The sequence below is a fragment of the Schistocerca americana genome, chromosome 4 (genome assembly GCF_021461395.2).
Source record: "Schistocerca americana isolate TAMUIC-IGC-003095 chromosome 4, iqSchAmer2.1, whole genome shotgun sequence".
NCBI lineage: Eukaryota > Metazoa > Arthropoda > Insecta > Orthoptera > Acrididae > Schistocerca > Schistocerca americana.
In genome coordinates this window covers 361,862,636-361,888,401 of record NC_060122.1, presented here as the reverse complement: position 1 = coordinate 361,888,401, position 25,766 = coordinate 361,862,636, and the positions used below count along the sequence as shown (strand labels likewise).

General features: G+C 39.8%; 1 protein-coding gene across 1 annotated transcript in view; it reads left to right on the top strand.

The window, feature by feature from the left end:
* The window catches only part of LOC124613482, a 307,477-nt gene extending 287,476 nt beyond the window's left edge, over positions 1-20,001 (top strand). Inside the window, exon 10 of the mRNA XM_047142191.1 lies at positions 19,828-20,001. Coding sequence (XP_046998147.1) covers positions 19,828-20,001 — 174 coding nt within the window. The remainder of the gene's footprint in view (positions 1-19,827) is intronic.
* The last annotated feature ends 5,765 nt before the right edge of the window (positions 20,002-25,766 follow it).

The following is a 25,766-nucleotide window of genomic DNA, read 5'->3' as shown; positions in this document are numbered from 1 at the left end:
AGTTGCCCAGGTTGCTATATCACATGAATCTGTGACAGGGGCAAAGACATACTTCCCGACAATTGACAGATGGCAAAGTTAGATACACACAGTAATAGGCCCTGGTGCCCCTTGGGTTTGGCTAAGCAACAGTGCCTTCTGCTAAGCTGACATGTGGTGAAGTCTTTGGACGATTGTTAGTGGGACAATTTTTCTTCTGTATGTGATTACAGAGGAGGAGATGCACTTTTGTTTACCTGTAAATACTTGAAACCAGATCTGGCGACCAGTTATAATATGGTGCAAATATATTGGAGTTGACCATCCTTAAAACTCAATTTGTGTCCAATTTACGTTATCTGAATATCGACTTTCTGACATCAGTTCTCGTTATATTCTTTCAGTTCAACGAGAAATGAATCGCAAGCTGGCAGCACACCTCAGGTAGGTAATCCCTGTGTATTTTAACCCCATTGGTGGAGTCTTTGTCAGCAAGCTCAGTCATAAGGACAGGAGGATATTTTAGGTAGTAGATTTGGATTTCTCTGCGGATCTGAGGTTGGGTATGGTGTTGAGAGATTTGGGTAAGGGTAGACCATGGTTAAATGGAGGAGTAAATTTAAAAAAAAATGAAAAAAAACAGGGTTTAATATTGTTTTTGGGTAGAATTTGAGAGGTAGGATTGGTGGAAAGTAAATGTTTTCCACTGTAGGGCCTGGGAGAAGAAATATTTTAACACGTTCACCATAATGTAATTTGGGACTGTAGCAAAAGATGGGTCTTTGGAAAGGACTCATATTTCTGTGGGACTGAAGCTTTTGGAGGAAAGGTTCATAACCATGTGGTTGGGGCAGTTTTGGCTCTGTGTTCTGTAGGATGTGTCAGATGTTGTAGGTCTGCACCATTTGGTGGCTGTGAGGACATATGAGGAACATTCAGCGTAGCCTCATGTAGTAGTAGTAGTAGTGGCCTCAAGCTTCACTTGTACCATACCTGACCTTCCTATCCCCTTCCCTCCCTGCTCTTACTCCAGCTTCATACACCCTGTCCCCCAGCACATCTGCATAATACTTTTCCATGCTCTGCTTCTCCCCCCTCCTGCGTAGCCTCGTGATCCTGCAACTACCAGCCCATTGTCCTGCCCCCATCACATCCTTGCACCCTCCCACAGGCACCAGTAGGGCATCTTGCCCCTCTCCTACCTTGCTATCTCCTCCCCTCCATGGAGTCTCTCTCTCTCTCTCTCCCCCTCTCCCCCTCTCCCCCTCTCCCCCTCTCCCCCTCTCCCCCTCCCTCTCCCTCTCCCTCTCCCTCTCCCTCTCCCCCTCCCCCTCCCCCTCCCCCTCTGCCTCCCCCCACCCTTTTCCTCCCATCCCTCCACACACACACACACACACACACACACACACACACACACGTTGACACTCACCATATTTTGTTTCAGTGCTTGATTTGCTGGGCATTTGATTCCTCTTAGTACTTTACATGCTCACAGACTTTCGAATGGAACTTTCTGTCACTTTAACTGTTTCAAGAGCAGATTAGAGCTGCACTTTGGAAGCAACATGTATCAGAGAAAAATGAGGTCTCAGGTTCAGTACTTGGTGTTAGTCAGTTTTCTGTTGAAACCAACAGCATTGTGCCGTTGTTCACCCCAAAGGACTCACCATCACTTTATGTTGACTACTGCCGTTTACACTAAAATGCTACATTAATGGACACTCCTGATCACCAGCTCCAAGCACACTCTGAAACTCTGGAGCATAATCTTCTATTCTCCCTTTGAAAACTTGCACCACACATTTCTGATTAAATTAAATTTGATGTACTTTTCGTTCCAGCAGCTGCTGTGACCTTCAATCCAAAGACTGGGTTGATGCAGTTCTCCATGCTAAGCTAACCTGTGCAGGTCTCACCATATGTGAATAATTACTGCAGCTTACATCCATTTGAAACTGCTTACTACATTCGTGTCTAGATCTCCTCCTAGAATTTTTGCTCCCACATTTCCTTCCATTACCAAACTGACAATTCCTTGATGCATCAGGATGTGTCCCATCAACCAATCCTTCCTTTTAGTCAAGTTGTGGAACAAATTTCTTTTTTTCCCCCCCAAATCAGTTCAGTACCTTCTCATTAGTGATTCGATCTATTCACCTTCACCATCCTTCTGTAGCACAATGTTTTGAGGCTTCTATTGTATTCTTATCTGAACCACTTACTGTCCATTTTCACTTCTGTACAAGACTACAGATTACACTCCAGGCAAGTATTTCTAGGAAGAACTGTTGTTAACAAATTGTTCTTTTTCAGAAATACTTTTCTTGCTGTTGTGATTCTGCATTTTGTATCTTCTCTATTTCGGCCCTCATCAGTTATTTTTCTGCCTAAATAGGAAAACTTATCTACTTTTAGTGAGTCATTTCCCCTATAAGTCCCTCAGTGTAGCCTGATTTATTTTGACTTCATTCCATTACCCCTGTTTTATGTTTATTGATGTTCCTCATATAATCTATTTTCAAGACACTATCCATTCCATTCAACTGCACTTTCAAGGCCGTTGGTGTCTCTCATGCATTAAAGTGTCATCAGCGGAACTGAAACTTTTTATTTCTTCACCTCAAACTTTTGTTTCTTTTGTAAATTTTGCTTTGGTTTCCTTTACTGCTTGCTCAATGTACAGATTGAATAACATCATGTATATGTTACAATCCTGTCTACTCCCTTCTCAACTACTGGTTCCCTTTCATGTCCCTTGACCTAGACAACTGCAGTCAGGTTTCTGTAAAATTTGTTTTTAATCATTTTGCTTCCTATTTTCAGAATATCCTATTCAGAATTTGAAAGAGTGTATTCCAGTCAATGATCTCTCTCTCTCTCTAAATTCACAAATGCTGTAAATTTTGGTTTGACTTTCTTTAACCTATCTTCTAAGATAAATCATAGGGTCAGTATTGCGTTCCTATATTTCTTGTATTGTTTCCGTTTAGGTCTTTCATATATATATCCATTATGCCTTTCAGCTTTCTCTTCCTTGCTTAGTACTGGTTTGCCATCTGTTCTGTTGATATTTGTACAAGTGCTTCTCTTTCCTCCAAAGGTGTCTATCTTTTCTCTAGTCATTCATGCTTCTAAAATGTTACATTTGTCCTCTAGCCATACCTACTTAGCCCTTTTATACTTCCTATCACTCGTTTTCTTAGACATCCGTATTCCATTTTGTTTGCTTAATTTGCGACATTTTCGTACTTTCTTCTTTCATCTGTTAAATTCAGTATCTCTTGTATTATCCAAGGATTTCTACTGGGCCTTGTACTTTTTGCACATTTGATCCTCTACTGCCTTCACTATGTCCTCTCTCAAAATTTCCCATTCATGTTACATTGTACCCCTTTCCCCCCGTTTCTGTCAATCGCTTCCTAATGTTCCCATTGTAACTCTCAGTGACCTCTGGTTCTTTGTCTTTATCCAGGTCCCACCTTCTTAATTTCCTACCTTTCTGCAATTTCTTCAGTTCTGACCTGCAGTCCATAACCAATAAAGTATGGTCAGCGTGTCTACCTGTCCTTGGAAATGCCTTATAGTGTATAATCTGATTTTGAGATCTCTATCTTACAATTATATAAGCAGTCTGAAACCTTCTAGTGTCTCTAGGTTCCTTCCACATATACAGCCTTCTTCCATGATTCTTGAGCTGACTGTTAGCAATGATAAATTATGCTCTGTGCTAAATTGTAGTAGGCAGCTTCCTGTTTCATTCCTTTCTCCCAATCCATTTTCTCCTACTGTTTTTCCTTGTCTTCCTTCTCCTGCTGTTGAATTCCAGTCATCCACCACAATTGAATTTTTGTCTCCTTCAACTATATGAATAATTTCCTTTATCTCATCATAAATTCTTCCAATCACTTCATCAACTGCATTGATAGTTGTCATATAAACTTACTGTGGTGGGTGTTATTACCTTGCCAGATAATTGAGCATGTAAACACACCGCTTCTGGGATTGGGGAGGTGAGCCTGCGCCAGATCAAATCAGCCTGGCCAATTAACAACAAGGGCTGGAGAGCTGGCCAGCCTGGATGTGGTTTGTAGGTGGTTAGCAACATCCAACTAGGTGAATATCAGGCTGATGCCCACATTCCACCTCAGATACATCCCACCTTAGACACATACAATGCAAAGACGCAGAAAACATTCAAATGTGAGATGTAGTCTTAGGTGCAGACAGATAGGGTACACAAATTCTGTTCCGGGGGGGGGGGGGGGGGTGGGGGGGGGGGGGTGGTTGTGACAGGAAGTGTATATGACCATCAGTTGTCACTAGCATTAATAAAAAACACATCATAATGCTGATCCCCATAGTGACACGGGAAAGGACAAGGAAGAAGAAGAAGAAGAAGGAGATTGTGCAAGGTACTGTTTCCTGTATGCCTTGGCTATTATAATGTGTTCACTGTGCTATTCATAGCAGCTTGCCTGCATTCCTATTTTGTTACTCATTATTAGGCCTACTCTTGCATTATTCCTGTTTGATTTCATGCTGATAACTCTTTACTGACCTGTCCACAAGTCCTGTCCTGCCTGCCACTGCACGAATTCCCACTATACCAAAATTCAACCTATCCATTTCCCTTTTTAAATTCTCTGGGCTAACTACCCAATTAAGAGATCTAGCATCCTGAGTAGCTGCCACCAGTCAATCCGAATGGAGGACTATTTCACCTCCAGAATATTTTATCTGAGAGTATGCTATCATCATTATTCCCTACAGTAAAGTTGCATGTCATTGGGAAATATGGACACATAGTGTCATTTTATATAAGTTCTGTCACTGGACTTCTGGAAGAGGCAGGCCTCTTGTTGCCACACATTGGACAACAGCAGCTGATCGTAACTTATGCTTTAAATCATTTGTTTAAAAAAATGGACTTACACAGCCTTCAAAATAAATGGTCCAGCATAAGGTCTCTACGTGACAGTGAGTGTGTTATTGTTCAAAATCTTTGGTGCAGAGTCTTATCAGAGATATTGCTAGTGAATAAACATTTTGATAGGACATCAAAATCAAGTGTTTGTGCACCTTCAGCATGATGCAGGAAGGGTGAGTCAGCAACTTACTTTTGTTAAAACTGTTCTTTGTAATTCTGCCAAAGTTGCAGTAAGCAGTCTCTTATATTTGTGGTGACCAGTTTCGGACATGACACCCATTATCAGAAATACGGTCATTGCAGCCATTATTTTCAATTAACAACTGAGGAGTGTTTTTTCAAAGGTTGATAAATTTCAGTTGTTCAGAATTTAGATTTTGGAAGTTACAAATCAAGCTTGTTGCTCGGCGTATAACCTGTTGAAACGCTTTTGTCAAAAGCTGATATTTTTTCTTGTCATAGGGTGTTGAAAACTAAGAGTCTTTGCAAAATGCGATATTTGCTCTTTGCCATTTAAAGCAAAAGTAGATAAATGCAAACTGTGATTTGCTTCTGAGAGACCCAGAGGGAGAATAACAATGTAGGACATCATTGTCAGGATAATGTGAGAGAGCATTCTCTGCAAGGAAAAAGAGGAAAGAATGTTAACTGTGTGCAGCACTTGCTGCCAGAACCAACTATAGAAATAAACTAGTTGTTTACACAACAACATTAACTCCTGATTATCGCTGTGTTTGAGCCAGATTCATCAGGAAGAAAAAACACAAAGAAAGGCAAAAAGGAAATATACTGTTTCACTAAAGTACAGCATAAGGTGACAAGATAGCCAGACAGTACCTGAACATCATTTGCACTGTTTTCACTTGGTTTGATTTTTAACTGCTCTAAGTTTCTTTATTCCTTGAAATCCATGTATACTTGCCCAACACAACCTCATTAAATATATGGTCACCTACGTTATTAAATAATCCAGAGCTGGCCCTGCTATTCATTTCGAGCCTCTCTTCTTCTTTGTGTCATGATTGGGTCGTCCTATCTAAGAATTTGAGGAATACCCTGAAAGAGACCTAGCTACAAAAAAAAAGCATCTCTCTTTCCATTTAAAACTTATATTTGCTCTTTAATTAACAATATAACATGGTTATATTACGTCATCTGTCCCTGTGGACCTCAACTCAAACATTTTTCCTCCACCTCAAGTACTCATTCCTTACCAAATTCAGTAACAAAAAGAACAATAAGAACAATTGGAGAATATATGAAAGATATATTTTTACCATTTTACGCTTCTAATTAAAGCCTTCTGTCATCTCCATGAACACTCTTCATGACACTTTCCGCTCATATCTGCATGGAATGACACATGCCCAATATATCAAGTGGAGACACGTTGAATGTCCGTCTTCACTAGACAGGCAGCTCAGCACAAACAAAAAGCTTAGTGGCAGTTTACTGCTTCTGATAGTTCTCCCTCAACTTAAAACCTTTCTCTTTCTTCATGCAGATGTTTTAACACCACAAGCTCCCCAACATGAATGGAGGATGTTCTATGAAGGTCCTCATTTTTACTTCATTACTTATGCTGTTGCATTTCTTCTCTCTTTTTTTTCATAATACATTTTTCAATGATACATTTTATATCATTTGGCCTGTCAACAGTTTCATAATATTTAACTTTCAGTTATTCTAATTACTCTATATTCACTATTGTAGACTACTTTCAAGGTATTAATAATCCTCTGAGAATACTGCATTTCAGACAAACATCTGGTTATACATACAGGCATTTACACTTTTGTGCTTACAACTGTGGAAGGTCTTTGTGCCTAAGGTGCCTTTTCTTTCATATTTATCCTTGTATATTCCTCTATTAGATAAGACCTTGTTCTAAGGATCAAATTCCAGAACCCAAAGTTACTTAACCGTGTTGGTACAAGTTCTCTTTTATGGGGTAACTTAACCATAAATCTCCTTACTCCCTGTCTACAAAGTGCACCACATCCTTTGCATACTACTCTATTGAATACTCTGTGTTGTTTTCCTTCTCGACATTCGACTTGCCCACAACTTCCTAAGTATGTATTCTCCACCTGACCTTCGTGGTTTCCTCATCTCTCTACTGGCTTTCCCTTTATATCTAACAGGTACTGTAGTGCTTCAAGAATTTCCGTGTAAATTCTTGAACCACTTACACGATATTTTAAGTAGAAGTGTGAGAGCCGAATCCAACCTACTGCGCACTGCATGTTTGTGTGTTTGCAGTCACAATCAAAATGTGGACACGGCGGCCGAACGACGGCTGACAAATACCTGCTGTATGATCCATAGAGTTTCAGTGTATGTGTAGAGAAGAGCCTGTGGTATTCTTTGGTGGTTTAGTGACTGTGAGGATTGTTAAGAACAAATGAAGAAATGAGATTAGACATTTAAGTAATTCATGTGCTGGACTTGCTAGAAGCAAGTTACGTTCATATTTTCTGGTGGTTATTAAACCAGCCCTGTTGTAAGTGTATCCTAATAGAGTCTAATGTTTGACGACATGGTTGACTTGCGCGAGTTCGAATATTTATATGAGAAGTAGTGAATTTGTTTTTTGTGGAAGTACCATGACTGTACTAAAAGTATTCTTCGAGTACCAAATTATTTCAAGAGTAGAAAGAGAGTCTGATAAATTCCCTTAACCAGCATTATTCTTCAGAGAAGAGGTTTTTGGAGATCGATGTGGCCAGCTATCCAGAGAAGAAGATCAGCTGCACATACCAGGTAAGTCAACCTGTGGGAGAGAGGTGGGAAGTTTGCAAACCAGCTCCACATCGATTCTTGTCGTCTAAAGCGTTAGAGTACTTCCAGCAATTATTTCCCACAATTCCTTCCGACAATTCCCTCAGCACTTTCCTTCTCACTTATCCTCTATTCTTCCTTTTTCACATGCAGGCATATACTTGTGTGAACATGCTCTCTATCTCTCTCCCTTGTTAGATATGTGTGTGTGTGTGCGGGGGGACCTGTATCATGTTTAATATGTGCAACCTGAATCCCAATCCCTATTCTAAACCTCCGTTTATAAAACCAATCATTTCTTTATTAGTACAGCACTACTAAGTAGTCTGTGTAAGAGTAGATAACAGTGCAAGATAAAATCAAACGCCATGTCTGGCTGTATTTTCAATCTGACTAGATATATTGTTAAATGTTTTTCTCTAAAAAGTACCATTTAAATCATTTAAGATAACATTCATGATCTCCTCCGAGTATTCTTTATTTTTGAGTTGTTTTACCATTTCTATATTATAGAGTCCTTATCCTTCCCAGTAGTTGATTTTATTAAGAATAATCCTTTTTGATTTGAATTCCACTAATTCTATATGCTCCTACATATTTAGGAAGAAATTTACTCATCTCGTTTTTAATATTCGAACTTAAGTGATGACCACGGATTAAAACTAAGTCACCAATCTGAAATTCAGATACATGTACATGAGCCTTATATTGCTCCACACTGCCTTTTATATTACTCATTACTAGTCACTACAGTAGTTCTATTGTTAATGCTTCACTTTGAGGCCAAATAAACATCTTCAATAATGATTCTCCAAATGACTTATCCATTACCTCCATGGCTGATGACACTGTTGGCAAGGTGGCACAGTGGTTAGTGCAATGGACTCACATTTGGGATGACGACGGTTCAAACCCACATCCAGCCATCCTGGTTTAGGTTTTCCGTGATTTCCTGAAATTGCTTCTGGCAAAAGCTGGGATGGTTCCTTTGAAAGGGCACGGTTGACTTCCTTCCCCCTCCTTCCCTAACTATATGGGACTGATGACCTTGCTGTTTGGTCTCCTCCCTCAAATCACCCACCCATCCATAACAGTTCGTTTATCGCTACCAGAAAATCCAGGATCAGTTGAGCCTGAGATGTATGTTTTATAAAACAATAAGAGATAAAATTTCCTTCGTTACTATTTCGCAGGGGTTACTTCGAGGGTGGTACTTCAAGGCAGCGATACTGATAGACTGCAGTCCATTATATGTCAGTAATATGTGAGGTTTCCCGATACCTATGAAGTGTTTCCTTAGATACTGTATTACTGTTCCCATATTTAACGGGATAAAGTTTTACATATTTCAACCAACATCCAGTCAATACAAATGTTTGTCACATCTCCTCTGTTTGTTGGCAGTTGACCAAAGGAATCGGCTGCAGTCAGGTCATATAATCCCTTGGGTATTACAGGGCCGCTTGATTGTTATTCTTCATTCTGTGGCATACTTCACAAGTTCTGATTACTGTTAAGACTTTCTTACTTAAGTTCATAAAGTAGTAGAATTTCACCATATGCTTTGTACGCTTCCTCACCCCAGAAAGTCCATAACCATTGTGAATAATAGGATCTAATACTACTTTGGAAGGTATACACAATGTCCACATGAGGTTTATTTCCTTCACTCTTCAGAGTAGTGCATCTTTGTGAGTTGTCCATTCAGATGTCATATCATCCAAGGCTAATCCCTGTTTGAGCGTTAACCATTTATCTGTAAAGTATGGGCCGTCTATTGTATCTTGTGCATAAGGTGAGGTTCCACACTTCGTTATTAGTGTAGCACAATGCTAAGAAATCTAGGATCTTATGTTTGTACCACATCATTCATTCCTAATGCAAGACATGATAGTCATCGGGAACCTCATTTTGTTAACCTTTTATTAATGAATCTCAGTGTGATACTCTTGCAAGAATAGTACCCAACAACTCTATCTACTGTGTAAGAAATAGCCTTCCATGAGGAATGTTAGTGCCTGGTAATCCGTGTATACGATTATGTTAGATCCCTGGATCAAAGTTTTAAACTTCAATATACTCCACACTATAGCTAATACTACTTTTTCTGTGGCTGCATAGCTTAATTTGTGTTGCTTAAAGCTCTACTGGCAAACACTAATGTGTTATGATCTCCCATTCACCCTGAAATACTTCACAAACTATCCCATACTCTGAAGCATCAGTACTTAATTTAAATGGTTTATCCATACATGGATGTTTTGAAATGGATGCATTCACCAATGCTAAGTTAATGCTGTTACAGGTTCTGATTCTTCCTCTCCCCAAATCTATTTTGATTTTAGTTTCAAAAATTTTAATAGACCAGAAATGTAGCAATGGTATAACGCCACTAACCCTAAAAATGACTTCAATTGATCTGTATTCTTAGACTTGGGACAGTCTTTAAGTGCTCTAATTGGTTCTGGAACTGGTTTATTCCCGTTTATTGCTACTAGATGTCATGAAAGTTTTAACTCTTTTTCTACCAATGCATGACTTTGAAAGCTTGATTATAATGTCTTTCATTTAAACCTTTCTAACATATTTGTTAATAAATCACAATGTTGTTCTTCCACATTTTCGTTACCAAAAGTACATCATCCGCATAAATGATTAATTCTTGTAGCAAATCATTTCCTAAGATAGTATCTAAAGCTCAAATACCTTTCCAACATTTTTGTTAATAAATCACAATGTTCTTTCCACATTTTGGTTACCAAAAGTACATCATCCGCATAAATGATTAATTCTTGTAGCAAATCCTTTCCTAAGACAGCATCTAAAGCTCAAATAAATACAGAAACTGAGATGTTCAATCCAAATGGCAACACTTTAAACTGGTATGACTTATTTTCGTATAAAAAAAAGCTGTGAATTTCTTAGATGCCTCATCCTGCTTCACCTGCCAGTATCTGGTAGTCAGATCCATTGAGCTAAAGTATTTGGCATGCTCAAACTTAGCTAATGTTTCATCTATTCTAATAAGTCTATCTCACACAGTTTCTATATGGTTATGTAATGTGTGAGCATCAAGCATTAAATGTACTCAACCAGTGGTCTTGTGCGCGCATATGATGGATAGTTGCATACACTCAAACGACATTCTATAATAACATCATTAATTATTTTGTCGACCTCCTCTTGCACAGTGGGGTATACACTTAGAGGTACCAGATAAGGAGGTTTTTTTTAAAAAAGAGAAGGGAAAAAAAGAAAACACAATGAATTTCATCTTTTGTCTTGAAACTGCAAACATAATCTCCAAGAACACCTGGTTTATTTGAAGATACCTTCTCACAGGTTAATATCATCTTGTACAGATTTTCCTTTTGTGACTCAGACTCGTAATTCTAATCCTAATCTGTACCTGTAGCACACCTTTAAGACTGATTGGATCCCCTAAAATTATTGTCTGTCTTGTAGCAATTAAACATATTTCATAATCTCTCATGTCTACTATGTTTTAATTTTTAAATGGTGTCTTATACACCTAGTTATTATAGTTACATATTAGTTTCTTGATTGCCAAAATCTAAGTTTACGTTAGACTTACTGAGCCAGTCGATCCCAAATTACAACTGTATGTTAACATTATGTGCTACTAAACATGTCTGCATAAAAGTAAAATTGTTTATTCTTAGCCGTAGTCTTACTTTTTGTTTGATATGTTTCTTTTTAGCTCATTTAATATCAGTAACACATACTCCAGTTACTGGAAGTATATGATATTCTGTTCTTTGTTTCAATACCTCAAACAAAGATTCACAAACAATACAGATTTCACATTCTGACTCTACATATATCTCGATTTCATAATTATTCACTAATCCTTTAGCAATGGTTTTAGTAATTTCGTCGTGATCTTTATGTTCCTTCTGTAGTAATCATATGTTTTCTGGTAGATTTTTGCTAAATGCTACTAATTTTTCTATGTATGGGCCTGATCTTAATTTGATACATCCTAGATTCTGGTCCTTTGACAAGGACACTGTCAGTTTTCCACTACTAATGTGGCTCGTGACAGTGCCTGTTGTTATATCACAGTATGAACACTCCTTCCACTATTACTAAGCATCTGTATATTTGCATCTTCCACTATTACTAAGCATCTGTATATTTGCATTTTTTCAGCCTATTATTCTTGCCCCACATGTACTTTATTGCTTGATAAAATTTTGCATCTTTCTTTTCTGAAATTTTGAATTAGGTCTACTGTTGTCATGATTTGTCTATTCTTAATTTTGGTTTACTCTCACACTGTTCATGGTATCTGAACCTTCTAAAAAAGAGGGTAATTCATTTTCCATTGACCAGTCTCTCTACAAAATTTCTTTATCTGCATAGTGAGATAAATGCTAGCTAATTCCTTTTCTAAGTTTACTTCTTGAATGAGTTGTCCAAATACTTAGATTGTGTAAGGTGCCATGGTGTATGCTTTTTAAAACTATCCCATGAACTACTGTCATTTCAAGGTTTCTTCCTGTTCCATTCGCATATGGAGTGCAGGAAGAATTATTGTTTGAATGCTTCTGTGTGTGCAGTAATTATTCTAACCTTATCCTCACAATCCCTATGTGAGTGACACGTAAGGGCTCGTAGTATATTCCTAGAGTGATCATTTAAATCTAGTTCTTGAAACTTTGTTACCAGGCTTTCTTGGGATAGTTTACATCCATCTTCGAGAGTGTTCCAGTTCAGTTTCTTTAATATCCCTGTGACATTCTACCATGGATTAAACAAACCTGTGACTATCCATGCTGCCCTTCTTTGTATACATTCAATATCCCCTGTTAGTCCTATTTGGTATGGGTCCCACACACTTGAATACTATTCTAGAACTGGTCGCACAAGTGATCTGTAAGCAATCTCCTTCATAGATTGATTGCACTTTCCTAGTATTCTACCAATAAACCGAAGTCTACCAACTCCTTAACCCACGACTGGACCTATGTGATCATTCCATTTCATATCCCTACAAAGTGTTACATCCAGTTGTTTGAATGAGTTGGCCAATTCCAACAGTGACTCATTGATATTATAGTCATAGGATATTACATGTTTTGTTTTGTGAAGTGCAAAATTTCCTTCTGAACATTTAAAGCAAGTTGCCAATCTCTGCACTGCTTTGAAATCTCATCAAGGTCTGACTGAATATTTATGCAGCTTCTTTCAGAAAATGCTTCATCATAGATACCTGCATCATCTGCAAAAAGCCTGATTTTACTGTTAATATTGTCTGCAAGGTCATTAATGTATGTAACATGAACAGCAAGGGTCCCAACACACTTCCCCAGGGCCGGCCGCGGTGGCCGTGCAGTTCTAGGCGCTTCAGTCCAGAACCGCGCGACTGCTACGGTCGCAGATTCGAATCCTACCTCGGGCATGGATGTGTGTGTGATGTCCTTAGGTTAGTTAGGTTTAAGTAGTTCTAAGTTCTTGGGGGGCTGGTGACCTCAGATGTTAAGTCCCATAGTGCTCAGAGCCATTTGAACCACACTTCCCCGGTGCACACCTGAAATTACTTCTACATCTGACAATGACTCTCCATCCAAGATAACATGCTGTGTCCTCCCTACCAAAAAGTCCTCAGTCCAATCACAAATTTCACTTTATACCCTATTATGATCGTACTTTCGACAATAAGCGTAGGTGATGTAATGAGACAAATGCTTTTCAGAAATCGATAAATACAGCACGTACGTGATTGTCTTGATCCAAAGCTTTCAGTATGTCCTGTGAGAAAAGTGTGGGTTGAGTTGGGTTTCACATGATTGACATTTTCGAAATCCTTGCTGGTTGGCACTGTTAAAGTTGCCTCATTATGTTTGTGCTCAGAATATGCCCTAAGATTCTACAACAAATCAATGTCAAGGATATTGGATGGTAGTTTTGTGGATCACTTCTCCTACCTTTCTTGTAGATGGGAGTGACCTGTGCTCTTTTTCCAAGGACTGGGCATGGTTTTTTGTTCAAGAGATCTACAATAGATTATAGTTAGAAGAGAGGCTAACTCAGCCACAAAGTCAGTGTAGAACCTGGCAGGGATTCCATCGGACCCTGGAGCTTTGTTCAGTTTTAATGATTCAACACCACTAGCACTCATACTTATTTCATTTCATCTTTTCAGTGGTATGAGGATTAATGTGGGGCAATGTTCTTGGATTTTCCTTTGTAAAGGAACGTTTGAAAATGGAGTTAAGCATTTCAAATTTTGCTTTGCTACCCCCAATTTCAGTTCCTGTCTCATTCACTAGGGACTGGACACTAACTTTGGTGCCTATAACAGCCTTTATATACGACCAGAATTTCTTTGGATTCTGTGAAAGATCACTTGACAATATTGTGCTATAATAGTAACTGAAGGCATCACGCATTGCTTTCTTGACAGCCAATCACATGCCTCTGTCTACAGCCCTACACTTTGTTTTACACTTATTATGCAGTAATCTCTGTTTCTTTACAGTGACTGTATATCATGGAGGGGTCCCTCCCATTATGAACTGTTCTACTGAGTACAGATCTATCCAGTGCATGGTCAACTATTCTTTAAACTTGAGACAGAGTTCCTCTACGTGCTCCTGCCCTGTGCTGAAAATTTCAGGTTCCTCATTGATATATGACACTATTATCTAGTTAACTGAACATATATTTCTTTCTCCTTGTTTTTGGTTGTCCTTTGTAATTTGGTAATCATTGTTGCCACAGCTACACCATGATACCAGTTTCAATGAGAACATCCTCAAAGAGGTCAAGTCTATTTGATGCCTTTTTGGTTACACCAGGAGGGGAGTCTGTTGGATGATAGAAGGATCCAATTATCATTTTATGCCCTCCCCCGATACTGATACTAATACTGAGTCTTACCCAAACTGTCTCAAATACAGTTTCAGTTTCTGCCTCGGTTTCTTGTCTGCTGCGACTTCTTGTCTGCGGCAAACTCCTTGTCTGCGGCGACTTATGACCAAGCATTTTGGTCCCCCCCCCCCAAACCAACCAACCATCTTCTACTGTGACTTCTTGTGTACTGCAACAAATACACCTTGTCTATTTCCCATTTGCCTATCCTTGTGACCAATATTTTCATTTAAATTTTTCGAGAAAATCGTACCAAGATGTAAACCCTTCCGAGTGATTGTTTTCCCACTCCACTGCATCCCCAACAAATAACTCAATGCATAATGTATCTTTTTAGAGTCCTCCTACTTCTGTGGTGAGGACATAGAAAATACTCTCAAGAGGTAAGTAGGATGTAATCATACATCACCATCAAGTTTAAATTTCAGAAAATGTTCATACAAATTCATGCTGCTTCCTAATTTCAGTTCTTCCAGTAAGTTACAAGAGTCATGAGTTCTTACCGGAGACTGGTTTTCTTTAAGTTCCTTTCCTGTTTTTGCTAATTTATCCCATCATCTTGTTAATTCCCTGTTTTGTTGAGTAGCCTCACCTCTAGGAAGTATGATGCTATCAAAGTTCTCTGCCTTTTCTCAAAATGTTTCATCTAGTAATTCTTGCACTTTTCCCTCCAGACCATTTTCACTTCTCTGTTTTAATAATTGTATATGGTTTTGTCCCTCTGAGAATTGATGCTTTACGTATTGGCATTCGTTCTCAGTGAAATTATGTAAAAGATTTACATTAGTGTACAATTCTTCAATATGGTCATGTATTTCACAGCTCACCAAATCAGATTACTGTAAAATTTCTGTGTAGATCTCCTCTTTTAATGATGACAGTTTTTATCTAATTTATTACCTAACCTCATTTTGATTTCTCATTTCAGAACCTCATGAGCTTCCTGAATCTGTTTCTTAGATCTTCTTCTGATTTCTCTTTATTCTTTTCTAGCTTAGTTATACTCCCTCGTCTAGTTAGGTTCTCCCCCTGAGTCTCAATGCCTTTCTGTATTTTCTTATCACTTTCTTCTGTTTTCTTATTACTACCAAGCATCTCCTCTAACTTCACAAGTTAAATTTCCATATTGGTTCCCTGTCCCTCGGCAGCCTTTTTTCTCATCAACATAAGTATATTCTGTCTATGAATTTAAAATTATTGGTGTGTTATACTACTCCCTACACAATGTCATTTCATTTTACATTTAGCTAATATCATCAGTTAATTTCTTTACTCTATTCACACTACCAAAGTAACAAATGTACTTCAAAACTGTATTAACCAATACTCACCCCAAGATGAGAACTGCATACTGGTGATTGAATTTCGTATTATTATTTAACTGTGTGTTGGTGTGCCAATGTGCTGTACACACATCACGTCGATCAGCTATCATGGGCTGCTGGTGTAGTGTAGCTGGCGACCCGGAACTGCATGGTGCAGCTCGAACTGCATGTTGCTGTAGGCTGCATGCTGAGTCAGGCAGCAGACGTAATATCCATTGACTGGTATCCCGTCACCATACTCCTTTGCCAAACTCTCCAAGACCTCTTCGTAACTGTAACAGCCACAGTACTTGTGGGATACATCTTTTTCTTTTATCACACATGCACAGTTCCGTAGCAGTGCACTTTGTTACCATAGCTGATCACACTTTTTTCTTTAATCTTTATTAGCACTCTTCCTTTTGTTTCAGATTCTTGGCATAGTTGTTCCTCTCTATTATTTTATCAATTCTTCCCGTGTCTTTATACGACCTATATATAGCTAGAAGTTCTGTTGTCAGTGTTGTTTGCCCTTGGCGATGTAATCTGTTCAAAACAAGTTTGGCTATACAATTTATGCATTATGATTCATTCCCGAGCCCAGGCAGAGGAAAGGGTTGATTTTTATGCTTGGATTGAAACAGAAGGATCAAAAGAATGCAATATAGTAGCCTCTGCTCTATTAGATCTTCTCAGAAACATTGAAGCATCCCAGCCACAAAATGGTCCAAATTAAATTCCATTATTTTCTGACTCCTCTCCTAGTCATAATAAAAATATGATAATGATAGGATCACCCTGTGGCTAAACATGCCTTGGTGCACGGCCAGCACATCTTGGCACAGTGTTACACCGTCCGGGTTATCTGGATACTTCCCACTGACACCAACCAGCAGAACTCCGGAGATGGGAACTTGCCCTTCAATATATTCTCTCATCCCATTACCCATCAGGCCTCAACCTCCGCTAATTTCAAGTTGCCGCTGCTCGTACCTCACCTGTCATTCAACAACATCTTTGCCTCTGTACTTCCGCCTCGACTGATATCTCTGCCCAACCTCTTTGCATTTACATATGTCTGCCTGTGTCTGTATATATATATGTGTGTGTGTGTGTGTGTGTGTGTGTGTGTGTGTGTGTGTGTGTGTGTGCGCGCGCGCGCGCGCGCGCGCGCGCGTGCGCGAAGTGTATACCTGTACTTTTTTCCCCCTAAGGTAAGTCTTTCCACCCCCAGGATTGGAATGACTCCTTACCCTCTCCCTTAATACCCACATCCTTTCATCTTTCCCTCTCCTTCTCTCTTTCCTGATGAAGCAACCTTGTGTTGCGGAAGCTTGAAATTTGTGTGTGTGTTTGTGTGTTTTTTATTGTCCGTATCAACATACCAACGCTTTCGTTTGGTAAGTTACAGCATCTTTGTTTTTATATATAAATATGATAATGATATGCACACTAATGGCCTTCGTGGAAAAAAGCAGAAAATTTATTAGCTGGTACATTAGTTCCCTATTTGTTATCACATCTATAATCTTGACAGTGCGTTTGGTAGATTGAACAAAGACTACTTGCAAAAGTAAGATATTCTTTTACTGGCTGAATACCATAAAGTGCTGGAACAATATGATATCAAGATACTAAATAAAGATTGGGAAGCAATCTCAATTCCAGTGCACTAAAAGCCCTACCATCTAAGCTGCATTTCAAAATAACTGCCCAGCATGTGATGGCCTATGAAAAATCTAAGAATATGGTATTGTTGTCAGTATCAGACACTTACAATGGAAGTCCTATAGGGTTTGAGGTACAGAAATCCAGAAACTGTAGCCAGGAAGTGAGGACTGCAGCTACCTTGGAAAAGAAAGGTCAGCAAAGAATAGGAAAAGTATGTCTTAAAACTTTCAAGGCATTTGAATGTACCAGAAGGACAATGCTTAAAGTGATCTATAGGTTACCAGTTTAGCTTTGTTGTAGCCGGTAGTTTGTGTTGCATTTAAATAGCATTTGTTGCTTTTTTTGCACTTCTGCTTATCAAACATTTAAGGAAAAGTGTGATACTAAAGTGTTATATTGTAGTGTATCATTTTATTTCTGAGCAAAATGAACAATAAAGTAGCTTCCTCTGTAATTCATATTAAAGATTAAAAAATGGAAAAAATTAATTTGAATGTGTAGATTAAGAAAACTTTTAACTCTCATTTTTGCATTTTTTGACTTTGGAAAATACTTGAAGACTTTGTCCCTCTATTTTGAAATAAACAATGATAATTTTAGAAAAATATACACACACAGTTGGAACTGTTCCTACAAAAGTTATGTAAATGTTAAATTACCTCATTTATGTAATTAGTATTTCAGTGTGATATTTAAAAAAATGTTTTTCCCCAAAAATTTACTTTTTTGCATTTATCAAGTTTTAAAAAATGCTCCTCAATTCCTTTTCTTCTGGTGCTGTTAGGCCAGAAGCATTTTGTATTATATTTCAGTACTTACAATGGAGATGATGGTTTGAAAATGACTATATCATGTCCAAAACTAGTCACCACAAATAAATGATATTTCTCACTGCAACTTCGATAGAATTACAAGCAACAGTTTTAATAACTCCAAGTGTATTTAGTGTGTTTGCAGCTATTTGTTGAATTATATTCCTTCCATAAAGTAAATTTCATCATTCTCTGCCAGGCTCCTCTTCTGTAATCTATTTACTGATACAACTTTGTGATGGAAGCTATACAAAAGTTGTACCCTTTGCTCATCCTAACCACACATTTTTACACTACATGCAAGCCGAAAGATGGTAGCCATTTGTCCTTTTTTAATTTTTGTCTGTTTATATAATAGATGAAATGGATACGGAAATACATGATGAGCTAAAACATTATGACCACCAGCTTAATAGCTTGTTTGTCAGACTTTGGGACAAAATAATTACTGATTCTGCATATCAGGGATGTGGCAGTGTGTAGATAGGTTTGTGGAGGTATGTGGCATTAGATGTCTATGCACAGGTCATGTAATTTACAGAAATATGTAGCTGCTGATTTGCGTATGCAGTGATGGCGCCTGTTAGCAGCGGAGATGGATTCCATAGGATGTACATTAGGTGAATTTAGTCACTGAGACATCAGCATGAGTTCACTTTAATGCTCCTAAAACCACTATAGGATGCTTCTGGTTCTGAGACACAGTCAGTTATACTGCTGAAAGATAACGTTGCCATCAGGGAAAACATCAAGCATGAAGGGATGCAGGTGGTTCGCAGCTGTTAGTGTGTCTTTGATTACTACCACAGGTCCCACACAAGCACAGGAGAATGTCTCCCATAGCATAAAACTGCTCTCACCAGCCAGCACCCTTGGCATGCTGCATGTTTCGAGCTGCCGTTCACCTCGGTGATGGCTTTTGTGGAAACAATCATCGACCTAGTGTAAAAACATGTGATTCACTCGAATCAACAGGCCTGGCAGTGCATTATGACAGGCAAAATAAATATTTGTATTAACCTGTTGCTTATTATGGGTGTAGGCAAGTACTGAAAATTAGGCTATGTTGTTCTAAAAAGGGCATGTATATGAGCATGCACAGAAAAAATTCCAAGAAATGTGATCATTTTTTATCAATGTTGAAATTTTTACATGTCGTAATTGTAGAAACACACACAAATAAGTATGTGTAGAATAACCATAGCAGTTAATGAGAACACTGATCTTAAGTTCCTTACGGAGTCAGTGTAGGCCATGTCCAAACAAGTAACAAGCATTCCAAGAGAGGAATCCAGTGAGCAAATGAATGAACCCTTGCACAGGTTGAGTTGAATTGTAACAAGTTGAGTCAGCATGGCACTGATGCAGTAGATGTGGTAACATAGGATTACTGCAGCCGTCTCCTCTTAACAGGGTGACTGTGACATGGTGTGTCTCTGGTGTCCCTCTCCTGCAGCTTGGGATGGTGCCACAGCCAGAAAAGTGGCATCTGTATCTTCTGGGGCTCGGCCTATGGGTGCCTGCAGAGAAAGTCTCCTGTTGGCTGGCATCAGAGACTAGGGCAATAAGTAACCCTGGTGGTGACAGTCGTGTCACAGGGGTATTCCTGCAAGTTAGCAGCCAGCCGTAGGGGGTGCCAACACCAGAGTGAGATTTATTGGACATCCAGGGCCTCGGGAGCGGGGGCAGAAGCTGGCCAGTACGGTGCCTGCTGACCATCCAGTGCCACAAGTTGCTGCTGAAGCTCATCTGCTCTCAACCTCTAAAGCTTGCACACTGGCTAGAAAAGACATAGGAGAAGGGTGAAGTAGGCATGAGTGCTCTCAACATAGAAAATGCATGCAAAAACAGAGAAGGGGGTTCCAAGCATGTCAGAGAATGAGAGGACCTGGGTGCCAGGAGGGAGGAGGGCCCGAGAGCTGTGTGCAGTGGCAGTAGAGGGCAATCTCACACCCATGGATGAAGTTGGTTTTGACGGCAGGCCACCAGCATATTCTCCATCTGCAGCATGAAAATTCTCCGACCCCCCAACTGTGAGTGACCATCAGGCAGCAGCACTCACGGCAACCAAAAGCATGTGCTCAGGTGGGGATCCCCGGCATGTAATGCAGTGACTGAGGTGCCCACGGAGGGTGCAGGGCAGGTGCAGGAGATTGAGAACTACACGCGGATGGTGCCCGTGTACCAGTCCAACAAGACTCTTCTCACACCAGAACATAAGAAATGAAAAAATGGATGAGTGCATCTTCAGCCAGGGGTTTCCCTATCTACTTCTTCATCTGCATCTTGAAAGTCAGGACAAGATGTTCCGCCTTCCCACTCGAATGATAGCAGAACAGGGGTGACCTGATGTGGTGAATATTATGTTGTCCACAAAAATCTTAAAAAGTCTGTGAGTTATTGTCTGTTACCAGGGTGCGGAGGCGGCCTTCATCTGAGAAGATACTGGTGAGGCCCCACGCAGTCGATTTCACAGTTGTCAAGCAGCAGTTTATGTTGCAGAGAAAAGGCATCTATGACCACCAACCAGTAAGCGTACAAAAAGTGGCCCACAAAATTGAAGTGGACATGCTCCCTTGGCAATGGGGGAGAGTAACAGTGCTGTGGGGCAGCCTTGTGACCTATACACTTGGAACAAGCAGCAATTAAATTTTCAGTCTCAGCCTTGATTCCTGGCCAATATGCATGTCATCAGGCTGACATCTTTGTTTGCGACATGCGACAATGAGCACAGTGTCAGGAGGCGAAGGATGTCCGGCTTGAGGGACGCAGGAATGACCACGCACAACACAGTGTGTTCTATAGGTAACAAAGTAACACCATCAGTGAGAGTCAGTCTGTGGTACAGCACAAAATAATTACAAACTGAATCTGAGGCATGAGCCAAATATCATTCCAGCCACCCATGCTGAATGTACTGCCACACTTAGTGAAGTACAGAATCTGAGCTGACCATGTGGGCCAGTAATAGGGAACCCATTCACCGTCCATTGAGCTTAGTCTTTGAGATGGAAACAAAGCACTTTTTGCTGGTTGAAGCTGGGGGACGAGACCCATTGGGAAGTGGCAGAGGGCATCAACATTCGAGTGCTGGGCCATTGGGAAAAAGTAGATCTCGTAGTGATAACAACTGAGAAACTGAGCCCACCATTGAAAAGTGTGTGCCGTCTTGTCTGCTAGAGGTGCGGCAGAGCTAAAGTGGAAAACTTAATGTTTCTGGTCCATAACCAGGCGAAACTTGATACAATAGAGAAACACATGAAACTTCTTGATTACAGAAATAACTGTGAGGCCTCCTCCTTGATTTGCGAGTAAATTTCTATGCCTAATTGAGCATCTTCAAGGCAAAAGCTGTTGGCCATTCCAAACCACCGTATTACATTGAGACAGCACAACTTCCATGCTGTCCTGCGATGCATTGATAGAGACAAGAAACTGGCAACCTGGCTGACGTATGGCTAGGCATGGAGCAGAATGCAGGCGCCAAACAAAGTACTCTAGGTAATAGTATTTCCTACTCATGTTCACATTTGTGTGCATTGATGGTGGCTTGAGCCTCCCATTGGGAATTTTCCAGAACACTTGTTCTCAGGTGGTCATCCTAGCAAATGATGTTCCATTCTTGAGTATTTGATTGAGAGGCGATGCTACTGTAGCTGCCTGCATCATGAACTTGTAGTAATAGGTGACTTTACATAAAAATAGCTGGAGCTCCCTCACATTATTAGGACGTGGGCTTCAGTAGCTGCAGCATGACTGTTTGTCGGCCGTATCCCCCGACGGGAAATAACGTGCTTGATGTATTCGGTAAGGTGTTGGAAGAAATACGACTTATCCGAATTGCACTAGAGACCCGCATCCCACAAGATCTGTCACAAAAGATTGTCCTTGTTTGTAGGACCTGTGATGACAATATCATCAAGGTAGTTGATACAAGATAGAAGTACACTTATAATAACCAAATCATTTTAATGAGAAAACGGATTATAAGTTCCATATAAAGTCTGTGTACACAACTAGGATGAGTCCAAACAAGTAACAATTATCCCAAGAGTGAAGTCCAGTGAGCACATTAATGAACCATAACAGAATTAGGAGCAGAGCCCTCCACTCCAGGATTATGAAAAGTAGGTTGCTAGTCCAATTTGCAAGTGCGTTGGCTGAATGCTCCAACCTTGCTGCGATGTTATCGTTGCTGTTTGATTGCCTGGCACCTGAACTAATGCTGTCAGGTGCCAACACAGGTAAGCTGAATCATGACAAGAACTGTGTCTTGTTATGTTTAAGGCCAATGTGTCACTGGTGGTGTATATGTGGTAACATAGGATTATCACAGTAATTAAATTAGTAAATGGGTTATTCTTTGAGGGCTGTACATTATTTATTGATAGCAATTACATGAGTGTTCTTTTGACTGAAGATCTTTTGAAAAGAAACACATTTAACTGCAGTAGTGCCAGAGTAAAAACGGAATTTCTGCTGCAACAAGCAAATTCAAAAACAAAAATGGGGTGACATTATAATGTTTGAAAATTGTAGACACATTAATTTTTTTAAATGGGCTGACAGAAGACCAGTGTGTATACTGATTACTTGTGAGAAGCACAGATGTAAAATTGTTCAAAGGAAAAAAGAGAAACTGAAGCCTGATGCTGTGGTTTTTATAGTAATGCAAAAAGTGTGTTGCTTTATCCAACCATTTGGCATCTTACCATAGTTATTCACAGAAAACCATTACATGGCATAGAAAAATTATTATACAATTAACTTTCAGCACTTGCCTAATAAATACATGGTATATAAATCAAAGATGGGATAATAAACAAATTAATATCTCACAATTTAGAGAACAAATCACTGATCTCCTTTTGACCAATGTTCACCATTTTGAACAAATGGATAATGAAAAGCAAATACCTTCAAAAACCAATTCACATTTTCTTGAATCATATAAAGAGCCTGCTTGAAAGTCAATAAAAAGATGTAAGGAATGTTACAACAGTTATATAGGAAAAAAGGTAGATATTATACCACAAAGAAAGCTAAAAGGATAATGACTTACTGCCAGTGTTGTGAAGGCAGCCACCACTCTCTTTGAAATGCCGTCAAACATTGCACATAAACAATAAAGTAAGTTTATAATATTCAAGTATTATGTTTGTACAATCAAGTTTTTGTTCGTTATATTTATAGTGTTATGTTTAGTTAAGTTTATAACACAGAATTGTATTGTTTTTACTATTGAAATTTTGTTAGTTATGTATATAATATTATGTTTATTTATGTTTATAATATTCAGATGAAATAAAATAACTTCTTTCAATTGATACACATCAAATTTTCATTAATGAAATTTTAAATTACGTGGAAATTTTTTTTTTTTTTCCCCAGCTGTCTGACAAAACATTCATTTGCGAACCACCGGTGGTACACTCTGCCTGATAGGCAACTCCAGTGTGAGCCACTGGTGGTTCACACTTCCCAATGGGAGGCTCAAGCCACCATCAATGCACACAAATGTGAACATGAATAGGAAATACTATTATCTAGAGTACTTTGTTTGGAGCCTGCCAGAAAATATAATATACTGTATGGGCTATGCATCAATCACAGTAGGCAGAGCCACTTTAATCGTACAAGGAGAAGGTGCACTTAGTTTGGCCATGATGTCAGACAAAAGATGGCTGATATACTCATTTGAGTATGCATCTTGTTCTGTATGATTTATGAGGGAAAGTGTATGGCACTACAAATTTGATAACCTGTTTAGCTCTGTGTTTGTATTTGAGTGGGATTGGAGGGAGAGCCTCTCTCTGCCCATTGCTCTAGAAAGGACTGCAGCTGGGCCTTGAACCCACATTGACATACTCAAACATTACCCCTCCCCTCCCCCCCCCCCCTCACCCTCCCTCCCTCCCACCCACCACACACACACACACACACACACACACACACACACACACACACACACACACACACACACACACTTTTCTGTGATCTGATCAAAATGATGGCATATGTTGAGAGGACAGTGCTACCAACATGAGCCACTAATTTATTAGCCAGTGTGAACTGTGATCAGCATGGCCTGTGTGATAAGTGTCCATGTTGGAGTAGAGGCCAAGAGGAAGTGGAAAAACTGGCTAGTGATCTGTTGCGGGTCATGTTTGAAGTCGGAGATGCAGTCGTAGAGTCCACTCTTGTTGTGCCAAACTTGTGAAGGGAAAAAGTGATGAAGTTGTCAGTGACAGTTGGAGAGGAAGAGGGGGAATGGTCGGACATCAGGTGGAAGTCAACTGACGTCTGTCAGAAGGTGGTACATCAGAATTGGGACGAGAAAAAGGTGGAAGTCCTATGGAACACTCCCCATAGTTTGGGTTGATGAGAAGATCACATTCATGTGCACAATCAGAGATGTAAAATCTGGTAGCAGTAGTTGTCAGTGGAGTGATTCACTGCCATGCAGAACAAGAGGTGACTAGGGTAGTCTTCTCAAATGGATGAACTTGTTGCAAGTACTATTGGGTAGTCACAGGTTGGGTGACAGAGACACGTAGTGTCAGCAAACAGCTCCCACCTGGATATGTCAGCACATTGGGTGTGGTCATTCGGCGCACAGTCGTTTGTTTTGGCAGGTGAAGTTCACTGCGATAAGCAGCAATAGTGATGTGTTTTGCTTGATGCTGATAGGGATTCTGCTTGGGTGTGACATAGTCAGCTATGTGTGGCAACTGCGTGGGTGTGGCAGTGTTGACAATGTTCTGCGCAGGTGAAAGCATAGCGGTGTTTTGCACAGGGCTTGGCACATCACAGATGGGGACATTCTATGCAGGCACAAAGTGGGTTTTTTGATGTATGAAAGTTGTTGCTCCGGCCAAGCACAGTGAAGTCAGAGTTGGATGTGATCGGGTGAAGTTTTCGGTTGAAGTCAGTTGGGCTCAGCCACTGCAAAGAAGGAAGGACGCCGAAGCTGATACTGTGATGCGTGGCCACCAGCATTTTCGTCAACAGTGGTAATATGTTTTCTGTATTTGGTGCAATGTTCTTGATGTAGATGAAACTGGGTGTTTGCGTTTAAAATCTGAGCAACCTGTGGCACCAAGGATGAATCGAACAGATTTTGCAGGTGCTGCAGAAGATGCAGTGTCCAGGGCGAACAAATGTGAATCCATACAACCAGAGTGTTGCAGTTCATCCTTTGCGTGTTATTTCTGCGAGGCGGGTACTGCAGTGATGTCCCACAGTAGATTGTTTGGTTCTTTCACTTATTCAGGACTAGCATCCTACATTGAACCACAGTAGTGGAGCTCCTCACTTGCACAATTGTGTGTATAGACGGTCGAAGAGTTGGTTGAGGAGCATTGTACTGTCCAGAACAGATGTCGTTGGTGTGCA